Below are 23,436 nucleotides of genomic sequence, written 5' to 3'. Positions count from 1 at the left end.
GTGGGACAAGCATAATTGTTTTTTGCGTACATGGTTTGATAAATAATAAATAATTCAATGTACACACATCTTCATTCAAAGTAGAAAAATCAGAAAGTCACTTTCCATCTAGTCTGGTCTCGCTATGCCAGACCCTCCTCCATAGCACGCTGAAGGAGGGTCTGGCTACTCCACATAGCATTTGGGGTGGATGTTTAATGGCATTTCTTTAAACCAATCAAAATTGTCATGGGCGGTACTAAACTCCGCACAGAGCCGCTGTAAATTAGTCTTATAAGAGAATACTCAGATTGGACAGATCCAATCTGAGTCTAGTCCTAATTTACCCTGCAGAGATCTGAGGAGCAGTTAACCATAGTCCTCATTAATCCACCACATTTAACACAGAAACAGCGGAAGGAAACGGAAAATAGATGCATCTGGTGGAATTTCCTGCAACACCAGAGCAATCCCGGAAGTGGAATGCAAAGGATATAGACTACTTTCTAACTGTTTTTAGTCACCAATAGATATCAAATGAAAAGATGACGGCTCACACGCCATAAAAATCATGTGAAAAGACAATACAAGTAGTTACATCTTTTAATGAGAGGTAGTGTTAGCAGCAATGACACAACTCAGTGCCTAGATGTAACATTTCACATTGTTGCCACGGTTTTATTCGACTAATTGGTCGCCTAAGGATGAAATAACTATCCACATTAGCTAAGGTTAGCATTTCTGTTGTTCAGCTGCATTATTGTCTAGATGTCATCTAAATAAATACTAAAACTGTCATTAAGACGACAATCCTGTGCAATTACAGAAGCCAAACTAACTGCAACATCAGTGCAGATGTCAAGTGTAGTTTACTGACAAACTGATAGCCCAACAACTATGAATTATTGAAAACCTTGTGAGCGTGAGTGGAAGAGTATCTCTTTACAGGTAATAGGTGATAGCAGCTGCACTTGATATCTCACACAAACTACGCCTCTTTGGTAACAACAATAGGAAGAGATGGTCTATTGTAAACATTTTATGCAGCAGTCAACACTCCTCGTGCAGCTTCTTCTTTTTGGTGATTGAAGGATGAAGATGATTTGAGAAGCCATTGTAATGTAAACACAGAAACCACAAGACATTTGAGGGCCTCTGTCAAAACAAAAAGTCATCTTGTATTCACTTTTAGGAAATTTACCAAAAAAGACAAAATGCATTCCCTGATCACTAAAATTGTTTCTATTTCCTAATGTAGCTAACTGGCTGTCTAATTACTGTTTTCTTTTTTTAAACATTCACTTTTTTACACGTTTTCATGTATACCAAAAAAGAAGCAAGTAAAGCGGCACTGTACCTTGGAGCTTCTCTGAAGTGTGCAGCTCTAATGTCCACTCTCTGTCCTCGCAGCAGTCAGCAAAGGATATGGACTTTGCGCGAACAGTGTTTCATCCACTGAGAAAGTGCTCAGTCGGTCTTTACTCAGAGTGCGTTTGATGTCTTGGATCAGCTGCATGTCTCGTCCCTCTCCGCTGATGCTCTCGTCTGACGGTTTGTGTTGGATGTCTTCATGGGGGGACTCCTCCTGGCTTCCGTCGTCTGACTTGGACGTCGTAAAATCAGTTATTTCTGTCACTTCTCGACTTTGGTCATTGCTCTTTGCCCACGTTTCTTTGATATCTTTCGGTTCATCCGATTTGGAGAGCCCCTCTGGACTTGTCGTACGCTCGTCCTGCTCATCTGTTTTCGACGAGGGCAAGAGATCTTTCACCTCTTCAACTGCTGTTTGTTTATCGTTCAACTCTGGACCTACATCTGTAGTTTCCTCCTCCGTTTGGTTCTCATGGACACTCTCAGGTCTTCCGCTGGTTACGGAATGATGAGAATCTGCAATTCTTTCCACTTCAGTTATGGAAAAGGCAGTTTGCTTAGCGCTGTCCTGCATGAAACCCTCGTGCACCCTGTCTTCGTCCTCAGATCCTCTGCTTCCTTTGTGCCCCTCTGACCTCATGTCTTGCCCGTTCACGGACTCTTTATCGTTTTGTTCACCCTCTGCTTTTGCTATTATGATTTCTACCTCAGTCTCCTCCTCCACTTGCAGTATGTCTTTCTCACACAGTTCACCATCTTCAGAGTGATTGCTTTCAAGGTTTGACACCGCAGCTTCCTCTTTGCTTTTGTCCTTTGACTCAGTGACATCTTTTGGCATGCGCTCTTGTTCTGCATTTCCAGACATCTTCGCCATCTGAAGAGAACTCTGCGATCTCGGCAGCTCTGTAGATTGCGTCACTTCTTCATTAGCGTCAGATATTTGAGCGTCTGAGGCCGATTCCTTCAAGTCTTCTAAAGGCTCGACAAACGTCTCAAAATACTTTGACGTTTGATGCATGGTTATCCAGTTTGTGACCAGATCTCTGTTGTCTTCTCTCGCTAAGGCCTCTGGAGTTGCTGTACCTACTGCAGCGCTCTCTTCTGTGTTACCATTGATTTGCGTGAGCTGTGACGCCTGCGCGTGAGGTTTGAGGAGCACACTCGCTCCTTCCTCAGAGGCCTTGCTCGCCTCCTCAGTGTCTGCTCCGTTTTCTCCATCGGCAACAGAGAGCGCAGCAGCAGCAGCAGCAGCATTTTCATCAACGTGTGGGTGTTTGTCAGTCTCAGCGTCAGATGGTGCAGTGGAATCGTCTAACTTGTGAGCTGTATCGTCTGAATTCACAACTTCGGGTGTTAAAGATTGTGCCTGATCCCCTGAAGAAGCAATTATCACCTCACTGGCATTACTCTGGATGTCGTCACTCTTTTTAATCAAATCTGATTCTCCGTTTTCACGATCAGGGTCAGACAGGTTTACTTTTTCATCTTGTTCGATTTCTTCCCCATCCTCTAATTTAAATTCCTCTTTTAATTCCCTAACAGCTGTCTCTGGCTCAGAGTTATTTTCAGTGGATTCATCAGTCACTTCTTTTACCTCTGTGCTCTCTCCCGCTGCTGGCTCCTCTGTTCTCTCGTCATTGGTATTATCTGCTGTCATCCCGTCATCTTTGCCCTCGGTTTGAGCCTCTCCCTCATCCTCACACGTTTTGCTCGCTGCTACGGTAGAAATCTCTCCATTTTCAACATCAACTTCTCCCTTTTCACTGTTGTCACTTCCTCCTTTGGTTTCTTTCTCAACATCTTCAGCCTCCATCACGTCGCTTGGCGTCTCTTCAGCCGTTTTAGTCCCTTGTGCTACATCTGCTGGTTCACTGTCAGCAACATCCTCTGACTCAAACATATTTTCATCAGGTATTTTCACGTCTTTAACTAAGTTTGCATCTGCACTTTTCTCAGATTCCTCTGTTATCTCAGATATTTCTTCTCCCCCTACAGTCTCATCAACTTTTCTCTCTTGAGATTCTTCATCACCTTCATTCTTTGCAATGTCCTCATTCTGATCTTTCTCTTCCTTTTCGAATTCATCATCCTTTTTTCCATCAGCTGCCGTTTCCACCTCATTAGTTTCATCAGTTGCGGCTCCGTTTTCTTCAGATTGTTGCTCATCATTTTTATTACCAACGCTATCTTTGTCTCTCTCTGTCTTATCTGACTCATCTGCCTTCTCTACCTTTGCAACATTATCTTCTTCACTGTGGGTTTTCTCATCTTGTTCTTCATTTGCCTTTCCTTCAGTGTTGAAGCCACTTTTAGTCAACTCTGAATTGCTGTCCTTGTTTTCCATACTTTCTGCTGTCTTACTCTCATTCTCTTCCTCTTCGGTCTTATTTTTATCATCCTTTTCACTTTCCTCTCTATTTTCACCTTCTGTTATATCATCTAGATTAGTTTGTTTTTCTTTCTCCTGACCTTCCTCTTCACATTTCTCTTCTACCTTATCCTCTATTTCCACAGGTGATTTGTCTGTCTCCTCTTTGCCCAGATTATCCTTTTCTTGTGGATTGTCATCCTTACTGGCCTCTACTGCTGACACTTCCTCTTCTTCAACACCATCTTTACTGCTCTCATCTTTTGCATTTTCCTCACTTATATCTGCTGTTTTTTCAACGGTGGTGTCTCCGCTCCCCTCCAGCGAGCTGCTTGAATTCTCTGCTGTGACTTCTGTCTCTGAACCTGCGTCACTGTCCTTGCTGTCTTTCTGCTGCCTCTTTTCTGTGTCGGTTACAGGTGCCTCTTCACAGTTGAGGGTCTCTTGCTCCTCTGAGGGCTCTGCTTTCATCTCCATTGTCTCCCTCGCTGTCATCGCCTCTGCCTCCGCATCATCTGGGGATGCTGTCTCATCAGGGTTTTTATTCAGCTCCGATATCGATGACTCATCCTCCTCGCTGCTTTTTGCCCCTCGCCCAGTCTCCCCAGGCTGCGTGTCGACCTCCGCTGCAGTTTTCTCCTCGCTTCCTTTGTCTTCCTCTGCAGTCTCACCATCAGCAGATTTAGTTGCTGCATCTTCTTGATGTTCTAAAGTCTTGTCACCATCAGCCATTTCCTGTTCGGATACAGGATGCAGAGCTGCACCTGTATCTTCGGTATTCTCTGATTTATCATTGTCTGTTTTTTTGTCTTCTTTTGATGCCGTCTTTTCATCACCATCTTCTATTTCCACCTTCTTGTCTTGGGATACTTGTTGAGTTTCGTCATCCTGTCCTCTTGGTTCAGACATCTCTTCATGATGCTGTACCACTTCATCTTCACAAACAGCTTCCTCACATTTTGTTTCCTTTACAAGTGTGTGTTTCTGTTCTGCATCTGCAAATACAGTAGAGATATATTTTTTCAGGAAAGTAAGTATTTTACTCTTGTGCAGTTTGATTAATTTCAATAAAAAATGAAAGTCAGGTACCAATACTGTATTGATTAGGGCATTTCTCGATGGACTCCTCCTCCTCAGTGCTGGTGTCGCTCAGTTCGGGCTCGGAGTTGCACTCGGACTCCTTCAGTATGGCTTCTGCCAGCTTCTCCTGCACAGATTTGGCTTGGGAGAGAAAAACAGACATGGCAGTGATATAAGTTCATGTTTAAGCAAGCCCAGGATGAACTTTTGTGAGCCACTCATGGTAACAAATCAAAATGTTAAAAGGCTATGAATAAAGCAGTATTTAAACAGTGCATGTGCAATGAGAAAACTGAGCCAATGAAGAAACAAACAGCAACGAACAAAATGTCTTTAATCTTTCCAGATGCAAACAACATGCAAGATGATAACATGCACAGAAAGAAAATACAACACATCAACAAGCATGATTCAGTACATAACCAAAATGAAAACACAAAGCACACTTTGTTAAAATACCTATTTTAAACCTATTTTATATCACTTTAGGATGTCAATTTGAAACTCTAAATGATAAAAGATTAAAAAGGATAGAAAGATAATTACTAAACTTTGGCACCAAAGTGTTTTGTGCACATAAATTCCAAGAAAAAATTAGAAAACCCACAATTCCTGTTTTGTATACAATACTTTTTTAACATGTGTGTTAAAAAATAAAAAATAAATGCTGTAACGCAGAACACGTGTGATTGTATAGATTCTATACTTTAACAGTGACATGCTGTATGATGCGCTTATGGGACCTTCGGTGTGTGCAGCCTTCTCCTCCTTTTCTGATTGTATTTTCACCCCCCACAGGCTTTCCCATTTTTACGAACTATATTTTAAAATGTCTATTCATTCCACATCATTTTGCTTTAAGAACTATATTGTGCAGCTTTAAGACAGATACATTGAGTAAAAAGCAAACACAAGTTATAAAAGGCTTTCTCTAAGTCTGAAAACATTTGTCAGGAGAGATACAAAATACAATTAAAATATGTAGGTGAGAATTTCTTATTAACATCCCAACATTTCGCAACCTCTTTTTGAATAAAACTGAACTTTTAAGTCCACAAAAAGTGGATCAGATAGAAACACTTCACACCCAAGCAAAAGAAAAATAAAGACAAAAATAAAATAACCCAAAAGTAGTTTTTACAGTATAAAATTACAACAATGTCATAATATTACTTTAAATATCACAAACTGACATTATGGTACTGTGATACTGATTTAGTTGTTATCAGGGCTGTATTACTGTATTTACCTGCACACGCACACAAACACCCACACCACATAAAGCAAATACAGCCCTGGTTGAGGTGCCAGTGGAAAAACCTCCATGCAAGATGGACTAATCCATTTCCCTCTCAGGTGAAAGCTCTATAGTTGTATTTGTTGGTTTATACTCACCCCTCGCCTGTTCCAACTCCTGTTTGCTCTCATCTAGCGTTTTCTCCACCTCTTTCTCTTCTAAGGTGTTGTCACTCTGTTTATTCTCATTCCCTGAGGAGATGCTGTTGTCTATCTCTGGGCTGTCCCCCGCACTGCCCTGTACCTCGGAGTCTTTTGGCGCCTCAGCGGCTTCTTCTTGATTTGGTTCATCGTTTTTTTCATCTGGTAGAACGGTAGTTTCCTCTTGATCGACCTCTATAGGTGGCTCTGCTTTCTCGTCTTCTCGGGAGTCTTTGGTGGCTTCCGCATCACTCTCCTCCTGCTCGGTGCCTGAGAAGCTGGATCCTGAACGAGACTTCATGTCCTCTGTGCAAGAAAAATGGAGCACTTTAAATTCTTTAACAGCAAAGTGAGTGTCCAAACATCCAATTTATTTTGTAAATCAGAGTTCTTCATCGGAGGGTACTACAGGAGTGGGGGGCATCAAATTATTGTTTATTTAAAAAAAAAATGTAAATGTCTTAACATGAATCTTAGCCCCACTGATGATAGGCTTACTGGCCTATAGGTAAGGTAAGCTCTAAGATAGCCAAACAATCCTAAGGAGTCACTGTGCACAAGTATTTATTTAAAACATGATTTATAAAATCATGCCAACAATTCTAATTTCAATAGCTTAGTATTCTATGCTCTAAAAAGGTACGCAGGACGCCCAACACGTGGTTGTAGGCCCAGTTTAATATGGAATTTTTTTTATACAATCTATGTAGTAGGGGGTCCCTGCTCCATCTCACTGTCAGTGAAGGGGTCCTTGGCTTAGAAATGCTGTAAATAAATAGAAGGAGCAGTTCCTTTCTGCATCTCATTAAGCTAAGCTCCAGGGAGATCTGCAGCAATCAGTATTTGAATGCCCTCTAAAAGATACCGAGTGATTCTGTTTTGCTAAAAGAATGAGTAAATTATGTGTGATGAAATGCCACTTCACTCTTTTTATTTTCTTCTTGTGTAATACTTGAAAGATGTGTTCAAACAAGAGAATTCCCCCACCATCATTCTCGTCGTCTTCAGTCTCAGAGGCGTCACTCTCCTCTTTAACCTGCCTTTGAGTTCCACGGGATGGAGACGAGGATTTCTTTTCTTTTGCCCTGTCATCGTCTGCAGGGCCCTCGTCATCTGCTTCAAAGTCTTCCTCATAATCTGAGGAGGAAATTAAATTCTTTGAGATACATTGTATGTAAAAGATTTGCAAAAGCTCTCGCTTAATGTACTATCTTCTTAGCATGTGTTCTTTGTACTCTGATGTTCAGATGTTCCTGCCATTATACCATCTCTGACTTTGTCCTCATCAGCGGTTTCTTTTTTGACTTGAGTCTTTACGTCCTGTGGTTGGCTGGTTTTATATTCAGAGTGGGATGAAGCATTGTCTCCAGTCCTCTCTGTCTCCATCTCAGCACCATCCTTTGGGCTTAAGACTGCCTCTTCTCTTCCTCCATGCTCTTTGACCCTCTTTGGTGGAGGGGTGGGCTTCTTGTCCAGTCCCATTGCTATGATGCACCTGAAATAATCAGCATGATATACTTTATGAAGTTTAGCGGAATAGTTAAATTTTTGGGGGCTTTTGAAGCCTTTGATTGATTGGATGGCTTGAATATATTAAGGGAAAGGAGAGGGGGGAGGACATGCAGCTAAGGGCTGCAAGTTGGATTCGATCCCTGGACGCTGCCAAGGACTCAGCCTACAAGGAGCGCACAAAGGGTACCGAGCTAGAGGTCGACCCAGATGAGTTTGGTATTTTGACAGATTTTCATCAAGTTACCATGGCGAGGTTGTTAGCAAAGTTGTTGGCGAGTTGAGTGGTATAAATCTTCTCATCTAACTCTTTGTAAGAAAACAAATAAGCATATTTCTTTGTTAAAAGGGTATAGCATTTTCAGACTCACAATGGACCATTTTTGGACCGTCTTTTTTTATTCAACACTTTCTTCCATGTCAAAAACCTGTGCCCACGAACCGAAAATGCAACTCAACCGCTCACCGTTGAGTCGGTGAGTCAGGTTTGTTGTGTTAGAAGCGTCTAATGTAGCCTTGAGTTGCTAGTCTCAAGCAGATATGAGCAGCAGGCTAGAGAGGTCTGGTAAGCTCACTTCTTTCTAACTCTCTTTTTTCATTTTCAAACTAACCACAAAAGGATTCCCACAACAGTTTTCACACATGCAGTACTACTCCCCAAGATATGTTAACAGACTTTGATGTGTACAATAAGTGGAGTTCCCCTTTAAAGACACAGTACAACTTAGAAGAAGACCTTACTTGTAGCAGGGAGAGGCCCCCTCTACACCGCAGAAGCCAAAGTGTCCGTGCCTGCCACCGAGTCTGGGGCCCTTTCTGTGTTTGAACTCGCAGCAGGAGCTCAGGCGCTCCACCTGGAGCCCGTTCAGGAAGAAAGTCAAGCTGAAGGGGAAACCTCGGTGTCGCCTTGAAATGAACTGGAAAGTCTCTGAGGGAAAGATTGAGGACGTAGGTGTGAGGAAGGAACATTTTCAAGATTCAAGATCAAGATAGAACTCAAACCCATCTTAAATCTTGTGAGGTATATTGACGTATTGCTACATGTGGTTCATGTAAATAATAGTGATACTCAACTGATTTAAAGACACAGAAATATTCTATAGACTGGGGGCCCTTTAATGGAGGTAGTTTGTTTCAGAAAGGCTATTTCATACACTTACGTAAAACAAACTCCCGCCCAAGATTTGCTGTTATTTGTGTACACAAACACACATACAGTATCTAACAAACACAATCACAGATCATCACACTGACCTCCCTCGTGGAGCTTTCCCTTGAAAACACACAGGTTCTCTCCTCCACAGTGTTGCTGAAACACTTTGACCTCATCCCTCATGTCGGTCACGTCGTGGGAGAGATGCACTGTTTTGCCAAAGTAAATCATGTTCACACACACTCGGCTCTGGTGCACAGAACTCCTCAGCATGGGGGTGTCCTGGATGGGAAAAAGGGCTGGTTGGGGTTAGTTCGATATCAATTTAATCCAGTTTAGGAACATTTTTGTAATTTCTTGACTGATCTACACAGGTAGGTGTTATCTAAGTCTGGGTGAAATTATATATAATAATATATACTGCATTTTACAACACAATGTGTGACATAAAAAATCCTCAGGATCCCTCTATGCTGTTCTATATTTCAAAGTTTAGACATACAGATTTATGAAAGACACACAAATACATAATAGAACCTCTTCCCGCGAGGTGCACCCCCTATAAATTGTAACTGGTGTTCCTAGTTAACCCAAAGGTGCTACAGCTTGTAAGTTTGTTGTGGAAGGTTTTGTTGCTAGGGTAAACATAAAGAGAGATAAAGACCTCAATGAGGTCAGCTCCACTGGAGTCGGTGGTAGGACGCAGTCTGCGGCCTCTGAGCGTGCTGCTGAGAGGGACCTTTGACACCCTGTCTTTCCTCTTTGTGGCTGGAGGCACCGGGGTGACAAAGTTGTTGATGACTGGGAGGCAGTAGGGTGAGATACCACGGTAGGGCTCCATTGTGGTCAAACGTCTCCGGGAGTCTTTGTCCATCTGGAAGAGAAGTTAAAGGAGAATTCCGGTCAATTCCAACACGTAGCTCTGTTGTTTGTGAATTTAGAGTGCTGTCAGTAGAGAAAAACGAAACCAATCAGTGCTGCACCTGTATTTTCCTCCTGCTAGAGTTAGCACCCAACAGGCTTAAACAGGGCAAGTTTTAAATGTGTTTTTAATCTCTAGACATGTTCAAAATGTCATTAAAAGTGCCCAACCAAGTGATTCCTTCCGAGTGAACACAGTGAATCTGACTGCTGTAGATGTGAAAGAAATGCGTAAAATTTGTGTTATTTCAGCTGTGTTTGGTTTCTGTGTTGAGAATGCAGTTTGAGTGCTTAGGGACCGTCTACAAACTACAAAACAGAAAAGAGATAATATATAGACTTTCACTGGGTTCACTCGGAAGGAATCACTTCACATGGGTAGGCACTTTTAACGACATTTTGAACATGTTTAGAGGCTAAAAACCCATTTAAAACTTGCCCTGTTGAGCCTGTTGGGTGCTGTTGGGAACGCTAGCAGGAGGATAACACGGTGTAGGCAGCATTGACGGTTTCCTTTTTTCTCTCTATTGACAGCACTCCAGATTTACAAACAACAGAGCTACGTGTTGGAAACTGTCACTCCCTGATGTAAGTCGAGTGCAGATTTGAGTTGCGCATGCTCAGATTTAAACGGTTTACAGCAATACATGTCATAGTGAAATTTATGACAAACAATACAACAATACTACAAACAATAAATAATTAGAGGATGGAAATCATTTCAGAAATGTTTTAGCTATCTATGATTGTTTGATTGCTAACGTTAGCTCAAAACTCCATTCCAGTGACAGCCTTCGTTGTGTTTGATAGCTGGTTTGCAGCCAGGAGTGAACAAACTTTGTTAAGTAGGTCCATTTTTACTGTACTGACATTACAGAAGTCTCTCATTAGCATCTTTTATGCTACTTGTCGCAAAATGACGTATAACGCATGTGCAACTCAAATGTTCACTTGACTTACATCGGGGAGTGAAAGAATCGACCGGAATTGTCCTTTAACAAAGTTACACTGTCACACTGATGTACTATTATGTTAATTTCTAGGATTGTAGTCTCTAATGAATGTGACTAAAGGTAGACAATATTGATCTCACTATAGTTTAGAATCAAAAGAAAATATGATTTTCTCTGTAAGGAAAAACCGTCTCTCTAAATGAGTAGGCACATGAATGAAGGTGTCTCATGTGTTGCGGTCTCACAGTGCAGTTAAGCAGCTGGTCGTTCTCCTTGGAGGACTCGGGGAGTCTGTAAGGGGAGCTGCGTCTGAGCGAAGCTGTGGTGTTGTTACTGTGGATCGGCTTCAGACGCACCGGCCTCTGCATCGTCCCCGGAGCCGTGTTGGGTCGAGACGAGCCCGGCTGCAGCACCAGTAACACACACATAGTCAGTATGCTGCTAATTACAAACACTGTATATGTGTTGCTAAGGAAACCAGTACAATGTGAAATTAGTTAAATACAGTGTGTACAAGAAAATAATAAATGTGTCTGATTTGTTGTGCTTCAGTACGACTAAACTGTCAATTAAACATACAAATTGATCAGAATCTAAGCATGTTTAAGGCTGACATAAAGGGAGGAATAATGCTGCTCTATAAAATAATATTCCTTTATTTTCATAACATTGAGATTTAAAATTCATTCTTGACCTTATTGTAATCTGCTCTAGTTCTCATTTATATCTTTATACAAAACGTTAACTTGCTCTGTTTCATCCTAGTTTCCAGTTGGGGATATTTAAAGTTTTCTCTTACTTTGATAAATCATAAAATCTTTTAACTGAATCATGATAAATTACACAATTACACGAAGTGTGTGCAAATGCACATTAGTAATGTGCATTGAGATTTTCTCCAACAACTCACTGTTGATCTTGTGCTGAAGTGGGAGATGTTTGCAGACAGAGATTTCACAGGTAAATACAGAGATCAACGCCAGGATTACCAGCTCTATTTATTTGGGCATCAAGGTCTGTGACTTTTGATGTTTCCAAGATAACCGACTTTTACTCCCAATATATTACTTTAATCCCTCTTTTTAGCGGCTGACAACACAGATTTTCATTACAGACAGAAATTCCTTGCCTGAAAGAATGTCTTGGACTTACACTGCTCAACTCTGAGATAAGCGGTTAAAACAGGTCTTTATTACCATATATTTAATATGACAATTAATGTAAAATAGGGGTTTTAGGATGGTTTTAGGAAAAGATGATGCATCATTAATATAAAAAATCTCAGTTAATATTCATTAATTGTGTTGATACGTAGCCTACAGTACATATCTAAGAAATAATATTAAAAGACATTGAGAGAGTTTTGTGTGGGTCTAACTTTACTTGTCAGAAATAAAGCATTCTTCTGGAAAATGCATCCACTGAACTTCTGAAAGCTTTGCGAAAAGGTATTTTTCATTGCATGGCTATAAACGATTTATTTGGAACTGCTGCCCCAGACTTGAACTAAAGTTATGGTAACACTTTACTTTAAGGGTACATGAAATATGAATTCATGCATGCATTGATTCCTGATTTGTGCATTACTTCATTCCTTTATATCTTATGAATCATCAGGAATTGACATGAATTCATAGCCTATGACTCTATTCATGAACTAATGCGTGACCACACATCAACTAAAGCATTACATTAAGTAAGATGGGTACATCACTATGCACAAGTTGTGTTCAAATTCACTTCCTTGTTTCTGTTATGAAGACAAAACGAGTGTGACTCAAACATTTCCCAACGAAAATGTACAGCAAAAGACATTTCAGACCGTCCTTCTAACCTGTATACATTTTAACATCAATGTGCGCTGTAACTTTTTTTCACTCTAAAGTTGCTAAAGCTCCAGCTGTTTCGATCCTGAAGCTCTCTGCGGCGGGCGAGGCTGCTGCTGCTCAGTTCCCCTCACGACTGACGTGCGCACACACACGCACACACAAACACACACAGTGGACAACACAATGACCTAAATTGAGGACAGGTCCCGCAAAATCAGGCACTTTGGGCCGCAACAATCTAAAAAAAGGCCGCAAAATCCTGGAGTGATTGGTAAAACGAGACAGATAAGAAGAGGCATTGCAACAATGTTTACAAATATTCATTGTAACGCTGGCTGCACAGATTATGCAGGCCATCATGAACACACACACACACACACACACACACACACGATTAGCTTAGCTTAGCATAAAGATAAGTCAATAAACTGGGTAAACCCCGCCCACTCTGCTAGCGATTTGATTTTGCCCTGCAGCTCGGTCTGGAAATTCTTCTGCTTCAGTTCACAATTTTGCAAGAACCAATCACAAACTGGCTTATCTACCTCGCTCGCTATTGTCGGGTTTAACACGATGACGATAAAGAAGCTTCCAAGCAGCTTCTTGTTTCCATTCAACATAGCGGCCACTGAACTCCACCAAAGCACAGAAGCCCGTTGATGCCGCTGTCGCTTCTATGTCACCCGGATCGTTGGTCTGATTGGTTGAAGGACTATCCGATTGCGTAAAAAGTTATTTGAACTATGCCCGTTGGTCACGCCTCTTGTGCAGAGAAAATACAGAGCAGACTCCCAAGACCAACATTGAATCTCAAATCTATGGAGCTTGGCCAGCTTGGCTTGTTCCGTTGATAGCCAGACTAGCAACACAAAGCTCCCAGTCAAGAAAAAGTTGTTTTTTCACTTTGGTTATGTACAAACTAAACAAGATAAAACATGTTACTTAGTGATGTTTAGAGGTGCTGTTGCCTTCGCATAGAGCCAGGCTAACATTTCCCCCATCTTAATGCTAAGCTCAGCTAACTGGCTGCTAGCTATAGCTTTCTATTTATATTTAAATACAGACATGGGAGTGATATCAGTCTAGTCAACTAGTTTTCATAAAGAAAGTACATGTATTTCCAAAAATATTGAACTATTCCCATTATTAAATGTCAACATTTTAACTACAAACCCAATATGTTTATCGCTTGTGAAACACAGGTCTGATGACCAATCCATCTGAAATTGATTGGCCTAAAAAGTATTTAACTTAAGGTTGAGGTTTTAAACTCACATAATATGTTAGAGACCATGTGGCATTTAAAAACCTTCTTTCCATAATGGAGATGCTATAATTAAAGGTCACATTTTAAAAGGCACTGGATTAAGGGCTTGGACCAGTGGTTTATGTTGTTCCTGATTGGCCACAGGGGTGCCTGTATCATTCACAGATGACAACATATGAAATGGGATGTTACAACAATAACCACTCAATCTACTGGTGCACCAAGACGGATGTTTTGACTCACGGACTCCGAGGATTCAGAGTTGTCACCCTCCGGCCCAGAGTGTTGTTTTTGGATACCCCTCGCCCCCGTGGGTGGACGTGGAGACAGAATACGGATGATGTCTTCTTCAAACCTTTTAGAGCGCTCCACCTTCCAAACAGGGTCAGTCATCAATATCGTTGCAATTTTCTTGTGTGTATGTTTGTTCCAAATTGAGATACATTTGTACACTATCATCTACAGAAGGCTCTGTTAATAATTAATAGTAAATGCTAATTGTTTTTTGTTTTTGTTTCATATGATTCAGGAGTCATACAGTTACAAAACAGCAGGCAGCAAAGCAGTGTTGAAATGTAAATGATGTACTTTGATCTTATGTACTCTTTCCCTTCTTGAAAACTCCTCCAGTTTCCTTTTGATCTCTATTTGATGGACACGCTGTATTTGGGAGGGGCACAGAAAGAATTAGCATAATTTATTATTCAAGGAGAAGCACAGATTAGCTGACAATGTTGAGACCTTTTTGTCTCTGGTATACTGTGTTCCTCCCACCTCCATCTCTAGCACCTTGTGGAAAATGGCCTGGGCCAGGCATTCTCGAATGTGTCTCTGGTGGGCTTTCTGGATCAGCTTGTGTCTGTATTCCTTGTCTGGAACAATACGCCCACTCCTGGTGATCTGAGAACAACAGTCACAGCAGTGTTCAAGCTACGATATGGGTATTTGAAAACAGTTTAAAATGTTTTTAAACTGAGGTCACTAATATTGCTAACAATACAAAACCATCATGGTAATCAAAACATATTTTCCCTATCAGCTTCTTACTATGATAAGCAACGAAGGCGTATACAAAACAACTAGGGCTGGGTACTAAATTCAATACTTTTAGGCACCAACCGAATTGGATCTAAAGTGTTGAGTATCCCAAAATGCCTTGTCATTCAACACCCAATTTCAATTATCTCATCAGCGTCAGTGAGCCAATCAGCATGCAGCAGTCTTCTACCAAGATCCTAACGTCTAACGTAACGCGTCTCAGAGACACGCAAGAAAAACAAAAAATCTTTGGGTTTTTTTCACACGTTTGAAGTTGGGGTGTTATTTATAGCCCTTTTCCCAACAAGCTGACATGGTTGGTACCAGTGGATGTTCTAGACTGTCTACTTCCATATACCAATATTTTAACTCTAGTGTTAACACTAAGCCCACTAAAACCTCTTAAAGACAGCAATGTTGGCCGGTTTGACGCAGGAAGTCAAAAACCGACCTCATTTCGTTCCCCGTGACCTATTTGGGATTGAAAGCGGCAATTTTCAGCAAAAGTTTGCATCCCTGCAGTCCCATGTTGAAGTGTCCTTGGGCAAGACTTCAATGTCCCCGAGTTGCCCCTGATGCTGCGCCATCAAAGTGTAAATGTGTGTGAGTATTTATCTGATGAGCAGGTGGCACCTTGTACGGCAGCCACGTCTACTGTGTGTGAATGATGAATGATGATTTTTAAGGCCGATACGGCATTCATATTTTTAAGTTCCAGAAACGCATTACAAAACATAAAAAGGATTTCCTTGACACTAGTTTTTTGTAGTTATTTATGAATTCTCACTAAATTAATATTTAAAATTTGTTTTATTGTCACAAATGAACAGAGAAACATCAAAATACATTAAAGTTCTGATAAATAAAATGTATAAAAGTACAAACTTAAGATGTGAAACTTAAAGTCCTCTAAACAAAAACACATTATTGAAAAAAATTATAATAATTAATTATTACTAAATAATCAGTGTTGCCAACAGGGACGTTGTAGAATGCCCTTTGGTGGACAATCTAGGCAACGCTCATAACATGGTTGACAGTTTCTATTTTTTAAATATGAATTTATCCGAATCATTTATTTATTTCATTATAAATGATTCTGATAAAAGAATATAAAAAAAAGTGTTTCTTTTTTAAATCGGCCATTATAAATGCAGATACCGATAGATCGGGAAATGGCTAATATCGGCCGATAATATTGGCCCGCCGATGTATCAGTGGGGCTCTAGTCCATTTACGTTTACAGCCCTGATCATCATCATCAACAACAACAACCTGTTAACGTACCAGTCCAGCTCTCTGCAGGTGTCTCCTGATCCGAGTGTTGCTGAAGTATCCAGCCAGATGTTTGTCTTTGAGACTGTTGTAGGCTGAAAGAAGTCTACAGAAACAAGACACTCAATAAATCCCAGCCAAAGAAACTTAATTTAAAAAAAGGCTTCACTTCATGATGGACATCTAGACTTTAAATCTTGTATTCCATTGAAGTGACTCGAGAGCTCATGATTACAGTTCACAGAAATCCAGAATCCCAATCAAAGTTAGTGCAGTGCACCACACCACGTTTGTTGGTTGTTGTTTGTTGTCCTCATTAATGAGACATCAGGTTGTCCAAACCCCGGCCTATCTGAAAGTGTTTTTATTTCCTCCAGCATTTGTGTATGGGACAACAAGAGCTTACAACTATGGGGTCTGTTACCGGTGTCTGATTACACACAGGATGACACACTTAACCCTGTCTGCCTCCTCTCTGTGCACCTGGCTTAGTTGTTTCTGGACCTGTATTCATTTAAATATAATTTTTAATGGTGCAAAAACATTGGTACAAGTTCAAAGTCTTTACAAATCACAGTTTTCCAAATTCTTTTCCCGATTAAAAATTAAAAACAGTTAAACAAGGTAAAAAAACTAAAACAGACATGAAAGATGCATATTGGACTCTGCCAGGGTAAGACGTTAGCATTAGCATTAAAATTGACTAGTTACTAAGTACAAATGTATTAGCAACAAAATGTGCTTAAAGTATCAGAAGTAAAAGTATGCATTATGCAGCAAACTGACCCACATCAGTGTAACAGTATTATATATTCATACATGCCATTACTGGTAACAGAAAATGTGCTTTAAAAGTAAACAAAGAATCAGAATACCTCTTTGACATAAAAAGAGTGATTTCATCGCTCTCCATCTTGTTTCTGCTGTTTCGTCTTGTCTTTTCAGGTCTTGTTCACTGACATGTGTTGTTCACAGTGAAGCACTTTGTTTGACAAAGTTTAAAACGTTTTTTAATCATTTATTAGTTCATGGTGGATTTATTAGTAGGGCCTAGCCTAAAAGTAGTAAATGTACTCCCATGTTAAGGTCGTTTTGTGAAGCACTTTAGCATTAGCATAATTTCAGTCAACTAAGAGTAGTTAATTTGGCCACTGTCGTTATATTGCTTGACATTTTACTCTCACAACATATTGTATTGATGCATTTTTTTAATTGTTTTCAAGTAATTACAAAATTATGAAAGGCAAGATTAAGTTAAACAAAAAGAAGGCTAATCAGTCCAGCCCTTCTCTTAACCAAATATAAAACATTAAATTGTAGGACCTACTTACCCTGGGTTGAGATGACTCATATTTTTTTCGCTCGAACTCTCTTTAATGTCGCCCCAATATTTCAGGTAAGAAGGGCCGTGGTCTTGCTGGAGGACTCCTGGGCCAAAATAAAGTCAATTTGAATCAGCAGAGTTGTTATAAAGTGAGTCAGTGTATTTTCTGTTGAGTCGCACGGGGGCTGCTCTTGAGAGCGGAACTGATGACACTCACCGGTTGCCATGGGAGGTCACGTGACGATGTTGCCAATGCGACTAGTTTCCACTTACAGAGAGAGTCCCACTGACATCTAAGCCAGGATAACACGCACTCTGCACTTGTTTTTAGACGGATTCATTACTCAGTTTAGTTCACTTTTTATCTCTAATCATTTGATAAGTAGTCTACTAGCGTGTCAACTCTTTTTAGACTGGTGCAGTTAATTGATACACAGCTTTAGTGGTAAAAAGTACTCAGATGATTAAAATTTTCAGTGCAGTATAAAGACACGTCACAAGTAAAAGGCATATATTCAAAATCCTACTGAAGTAAAAGTAAATGTACTCAAAGTATCAGAGTGAAATAATCTGCAGAAAAATAGTCCCTATCAGATATATTAAGACAGTGTGGTGAAAACTGATGCAGCATTTAACGGTTGTAGCTGGTTCAGGAGAGGCGATGTTTGACCTACTTCTTACACAGGCATGGGTAGTTTCAGGTAGTTTAGTCCAGTGGGACTAAATCTGTGGGGTCATGAGATGATTATTAGGAGAGGAAAGGGGGGGGGGGGGGGGGGGGGGGGGGGGGGGGGGGGGGGGGGCGCGAAGTAATGTGAAAAATATGTGTTCATGTTTTGGCTTTTTGAAAATGTTGGATCATTTTATCGCAATGGCCCTTGGAGAGTTATCATACTAATTAAAACTATCTGAGAAAGTTTAGAGGAAAATCACTTACTTGTGTTGTATGTCATAACTTTATATATTTTTTAATGTAAAATCGTAATCTTTAAAGTAACTAGTAACTACAGCTGTCAACCAAATGAAGTGGAGTAACAGGAGGAAAAAATCAATGCTGTGGACCGCCAGCAATTACTTTGACTTGAATTAGAACACAGCTGGTCCGTTGGTGGCTAACAGTAAAGTTACAAAGGACAATTATGTGTAAATGATCTTTTATATGTGAAAAACATAACTCCCATCTACTCTATACTGACGTGGGGGAAAAGGGGCCAGCCTCCCTGGTCACCTTGGTCATTTTAGTAAAGCAACAGGTGCAGCAAAGCTAATAATAAAGTTTCTGCCCATACATGGCAAATGTAAACAGTACCCAGGAAAGATGGCCCACAGTTATTCCATTAGTCGTCATTCCATGACGTCATGTCACATCTAGTGTTTTATATCTATAACTGAATACAACAAGCTGATATACAGTACAGCAATCCTAGAGATGTTTAACTACAAGATGAACATAGGCCATATCCTGCATGGAGAAGGTGGCTAGAAGCTGAGATCAAGGGAAGTCAGCCAGCTATCAGTGCTACAGAAATCACTATAGCTACCATAAGAAGACACGTGGCCCAATAAATGAACAGTGCATCAGGGTAGCACCCGTCTAACACCAGCAACTGGTCGACAGACTGGATCACCACAAGAACGTCTGAGATCTCTGTCCAGAAGAGCGCAGTTCTGGGAACAGTTAAGGCCCGGAATTAAAAGTAGGAGGACCTCCAAAAATGGGTGGAGTGGGGATTTAATTATTTTACTTCTATACAGTACATTTTTTTAATTTTTATACATAATATGTACACATATACCGGTCAAAAGTTCGGGGTCACTTAGAAATTTCTATTGGACGCCATTATAGACAGAATATCAGCTGAGATCAGTCGCAATGTTTGTTGGTTTTAACCTGGGCAACAGTTTTCAGATTACATTATCTGCTTACATAATTGCAAAGGGTTCTCTAATGTTTTCTCAGTTTTTTTTATAAAAAATGATGTCAGATTGGTAAACAGAATGTGCCTTTGGAACATTACAACATTGAATGATTATATATCTACATTGCCTACAATGGGCAATGTAGAAATTGCATTAAATATCAGCCACTGATCAGCTGATATTCTGTCTACAATGGAAATTTTAAAGTGACCCTATCTTTTAACTGGTAGTGTACATGCATATATATATATAAACACACTTAAAAAAATAAATACAGCATTGTTTGCTTTCCCTGACTGGAACACTTACATAAACTATCTGTGCTAGCCTCTGATTTCACAGGTAGACCGCACAGCACAATAACACCATCACAGTGGAGAAAAAACACAGTTTTCACCTCAGAAAATAGATTCACAGTTTACCAGTTGAAGTTGCAGGTCCTCTGTGGCCCTCTTGTGGAATTATGGGGAACTGTTTTCTTTGACAGGATTCAGCATCATGTTCACATTTCTAGTGTAAATACACAAGCCATCGTTTGGAGCTACATTAACTCAGATAGATCATCATGAATGGTATATCTGATCAAATGTTTACTTTCTATATTTATGATAGCTATACGTGTAGTGGCTTGGCTGTCTGCTGTCTGCCTTCAAGTGTCTCACTGCCTTGAAACTGTGTTGAAGTAGCACACAAAATGTCAGATGTAGTCTTTGAATTTTTGTGGCTTAAACTGCTTGGTTTCATAATCAGTTAAAGTGTTTTGTTCCTACCAGAGTTGACCAGTAAGATTAACCCCGTTTCTGTCTCAGTACGTCACACCGCTTGTCTTGCCATTTGAGGATCACTGATAAATACATTGGTAAGGCAGAGGAGAAGATTGTTCTGTGCTTCTGCCTTTTGGTGGGCATCTTGTTCAATATTCAACAGGTACAGATATATATATACAGATACATAAAGTATATAATATAAAACTCACAGGAAAGTCTGTGCAGAGTCACATTTTCCCTTCAGTTAGTTGGGGTGCAGGGTCTTTGTCAGGAACAGTTGAGCATGAAGCTCGAGGTTGAACTGCAGATTCTCTCCTAAACAGGTTGGCCACAAAAGAAATGGAACATAACCCCACTGATGATAGGCATACTGGCTCATAGGTAAGCTACTGTAGTCACTAAGGCCTTCCACAGAGACAGTTCATCCTAAGGATTCACCATGCCACATGTATGTTTAACATTAATAATAATAATAATAATACTACTAATACATTTTATTTGTAATGCACTTTACACTTAAGACAAACCTCAAAGTGCTACAGGTAAGATCATAAAAGCACAATAAAAACATCAGTTTAAAATACATATAAATAGTGCAACAACATTGTTGTGCAAGGTTAAAACTAATAGGTTCTGCTTAAAAGAAATGTTTTTAGTCCTTTTTTAAAGGTCTCAATAGTTTGTGGTGCCCTCAGATGGTCAGGGAGGGCATTCCAAGTCCGAGGAGCGGCAGAGCAGAAGGCTCGATCCCCCATGGTGCCAAGCTTAGTTCTGGGGAGTAGAAGGCGGTTGGAGTTTTTTGAGCGGAGGGATCGTCTTGTAGTGAGACGGGTGAGTAGATCTTTCAGGTGGGGGGGGCATTTCAATAGATGCAGTGGTGGGTGAGAATTGAATTAAATAAAAATTCCAAATTAAAACAAGATTTATAAAATCGTACCAACAATTCTAAGGCTCTTTTAAAAGATGAGTATTTTAAGCAAAAAAATGTGTGTATAAAGGCTTCAGGACACCCTACAAGTTATAGTAGGCCCAGTTTAATATGCATCTTTATACTATGCAATATCTGTAGTAGGGGGTCCCTTCTTTGTCTCTCTTGTAGTTAAGGTAGTCTGTTCTAAATTGCACATGCAAACATTTATTATTTTGACTAAAACACATTTTGGGCATAATCAACATTTCATTTTAAATCATGCAGAAGTTGGATCACAATGACACAAACAATACAACCAGCAATTTTATTACAATTCCAAAGTTGCTAATGTGCAACAAGGCAAGGCAAAGCAGCTTTATTTGCATAGCACATTTCAGCAACAGGTCCCTTCAAAGTGCTTCATATAAAACATTAAAGAGCAGTTAAAAACAGTTTAAAATATAAAAACTAAAATTTACAAGGCAGAATAAGAAAGAAACAATTATTTTAAAAAGATGCATCAGAAAGAAGGTTCTTCAGCCTTGATTTAAAAGAACTGAGAGTTGCAGCAGACCTGCAGTTTTCAAGCTAATTAATTGAGAGGGAGGCAAAGCGGCTATCTGCTACATTTTGATTGACCACTTATGCATAGTTTTCATGTGGTGCTAAATGGCTGTGTGCAGCATACAAAAATGCTTGACTGTTTATGTTTACGTGCCTGTCTGTGCATATGTACGGGGTCAAGCTAGGTGCTTAGATGTAGAAGATATCCTTTTCAAGTCATGACCATTTGCATGATACAGAAAGACACACACGGAGGTATTTCTTATGAAAAGGCACATGAAGTGTTGACATGTGTCTGTGGAAAAAGCCTCCAAGAAAAAGGTATTGTGATTTAGTTGAACTTTTAACACTGAGTTTGATTGTGATTCCTCAAGCAGTACAGTGTGTAAACTGCAGAGTGGAGTGAACAGCATGTAAACAACAATGCAGTTGACTGCCAATAATAATAATAATAATGGCAAAAAGAAAAAAGAAACTGTGTTTGCAGTACCCTGCTTCAAGGTTACAACCATTGTCCACATTTGTTCTTCTTCTCCAAGCATCTATTGAAAATACACACAAAAACAGAACAAAGCAAGCAAATTCAAAACTGCTAAGACAAGTTAATTAATTTAACATAGTTTGCCTATGTATTATTATTATTTTCCACCTGGTTTATTTGTTCTCCTTTGACTGGCCGAGGTTTGCGTACTGGACCCAGACCAAAGGTGCCTTCTCGGTGTGGTTGTGGCTCATTTACACTGAACAGCATGTCTGCACCGCTCTCCTTTCCTCTTGTTCAACACCAGGACACCAACACACACACCTGTGGATGTTTGAAACAACCAGGCTGCACAAACCCGAGGAAAAGAGAAAAAGAAAGTGGGATGGGAAGGTGGAGGAGAGATTATAAGAGACAGGGAAAGTAGAAAAGTGTGAATAAAGTGCAAAATACACATAATGTGAATATGTTGAATGCATCTTCATTGTATGAAGAATGAACACAATTATCTAAATAACATGGAGAAGTATCCATACTACTGCTACAGTTGTTAGTGGTATTCCATAAGTATAGAAAGAATGACGTAACAGTGTGTGCTGCCAAATCAAGATATGCATCAGGTACTGTGTGAATGATAAATTTGTGTTGTAAAATGTTACACGATTCTACAAAATGTGGGATTTAGACCATTGTTATAAGGATGAGACTGAAACTAACCTAATTATTGCACATCAGAGTATTTTATTAATCATCAGAGCTGCATAGAACATGCTTTGCAGAGCTCAATCACATCTTACCTTCACGTGTTCACGTATGTGCACTGCAGGTCTCTCTCACACTGGGCAGTGGACAACTAGTCTGAACAGCCAGGTAGACAGACATTCACTACCTGTTATTCAGGAGAAATTAAGATGGCTATGCCTCCAATGCTCATAATAAAGACAGTAATCAAGGCAGACATTTCACCTCCACCGAATGCTTAATACACAACCCAAGTATTAAAATAACAATTAGTGTAGAAATAGGAGAGGAGTGATTATAAATTCCATTCAGGAAAGGGTCTTGGCTGTAAACTGGATGGTGGCAGGGAGATGTCGGGGAGTCATGCGGTTCTGAGATGGGGGGGGGCAGCGGTTCTTGCAATCAGTGTTAAATAGAGCAGTTGTGTGCCTGTGTGATTGTCAAGTGGGCCATTACTCGTTGATAAGAGCACTTTTTCCTTATGTCGCTCTGATTGGGCTGAGCATGCTGCTCCCTCTCGCATGCTGTCCCAATGCAATCAGGCCCCTC

At 40.2% G+C, this 23,436-nt stretch overlaps 1 protein-coding gene across 1 annotated transcript; it reads right to left on the bottom strand.

The window, feature by feature from the left end:
* Window positions 1-539: 539 nt before the first annotated feature.
* On the bottom strand, window positions 540-17,776 carry erich3 (glutamate-rich 3). The gene is made up of 15 exons (XM_034882304.1): window positions 17,512-17,776; window positions 16,193-16,286; window positions 14,642-14,767; window positions 14,456-14,527; window positions 14,111-14,239; window positions 11,017-11,175; window positions 9,562-9,771; window positions 8,999-9,179; window positions 8,486-8,672; window positions 7,501-7,730; window positions 7,223-7,372; window positions 6,194-6,541; window positions 4,808-4,939; window positions 1,337-4,713; window positions 540-1,134 (listed from the first exon to the last, which is right to left on the bottom strand). Exons 1-14 carry the CDS (start codon window positions 17,529-17,531, stop codon window positions 1,364-1,366), a joined length of 5,388 nt encoding a protein of 1,795 aa, XP_034738195.1. The 5' UTR covers window positions 17,532-17,776; the 3' UTR covers window positions 540-1,134; window positions 1,337-1,363.
* Window positions 17,777-23,436: the final 5,660 nt, after the last annotated feature.

This window comes from Etheostoma cragini, chromosome 9 (assembly GCF_013103735.1).
Source record: "Etheostoma cragini isolate CJK2018 chromosome 9, CSU_Ecrag_1.0, whole genome shotgun sequence".
Classification (NCBI taxonomy): Eukaryota; Metazoa; Chordata; class Actinopteri; order Perciformes; family Percidae; genus Etheostoma; species Etheostoma cragini.
Note: the sequence above shows the minus strand (reverse complement) of the source record. Positions and strands in the feature narration are given on the sequence as shown.

Excerpts from the sequence above, each read along its gene's own strand:
- erich3 (XM_034882304.1), bottom strand. The coding sequence starts at position 17,531 with ATGAGTCATCTCAACCCAGG. Across the intron at positions 16,287-17,511 it reads ATGAGTCATCTCAACCCAGG|ACTTCTTTCAGCCTACAACA; the intron begins GTAAGTAGGTCC and ends TTGTTTCTGTAG. Across the intron at positions 8,673-8,998 it reads GGGAAAGCTCCACGAGGGAG|AGACTTTCCAGTTCATTTCA; the intron begins GTCAGTGTGATG and ends TCTTTCCCTCAG.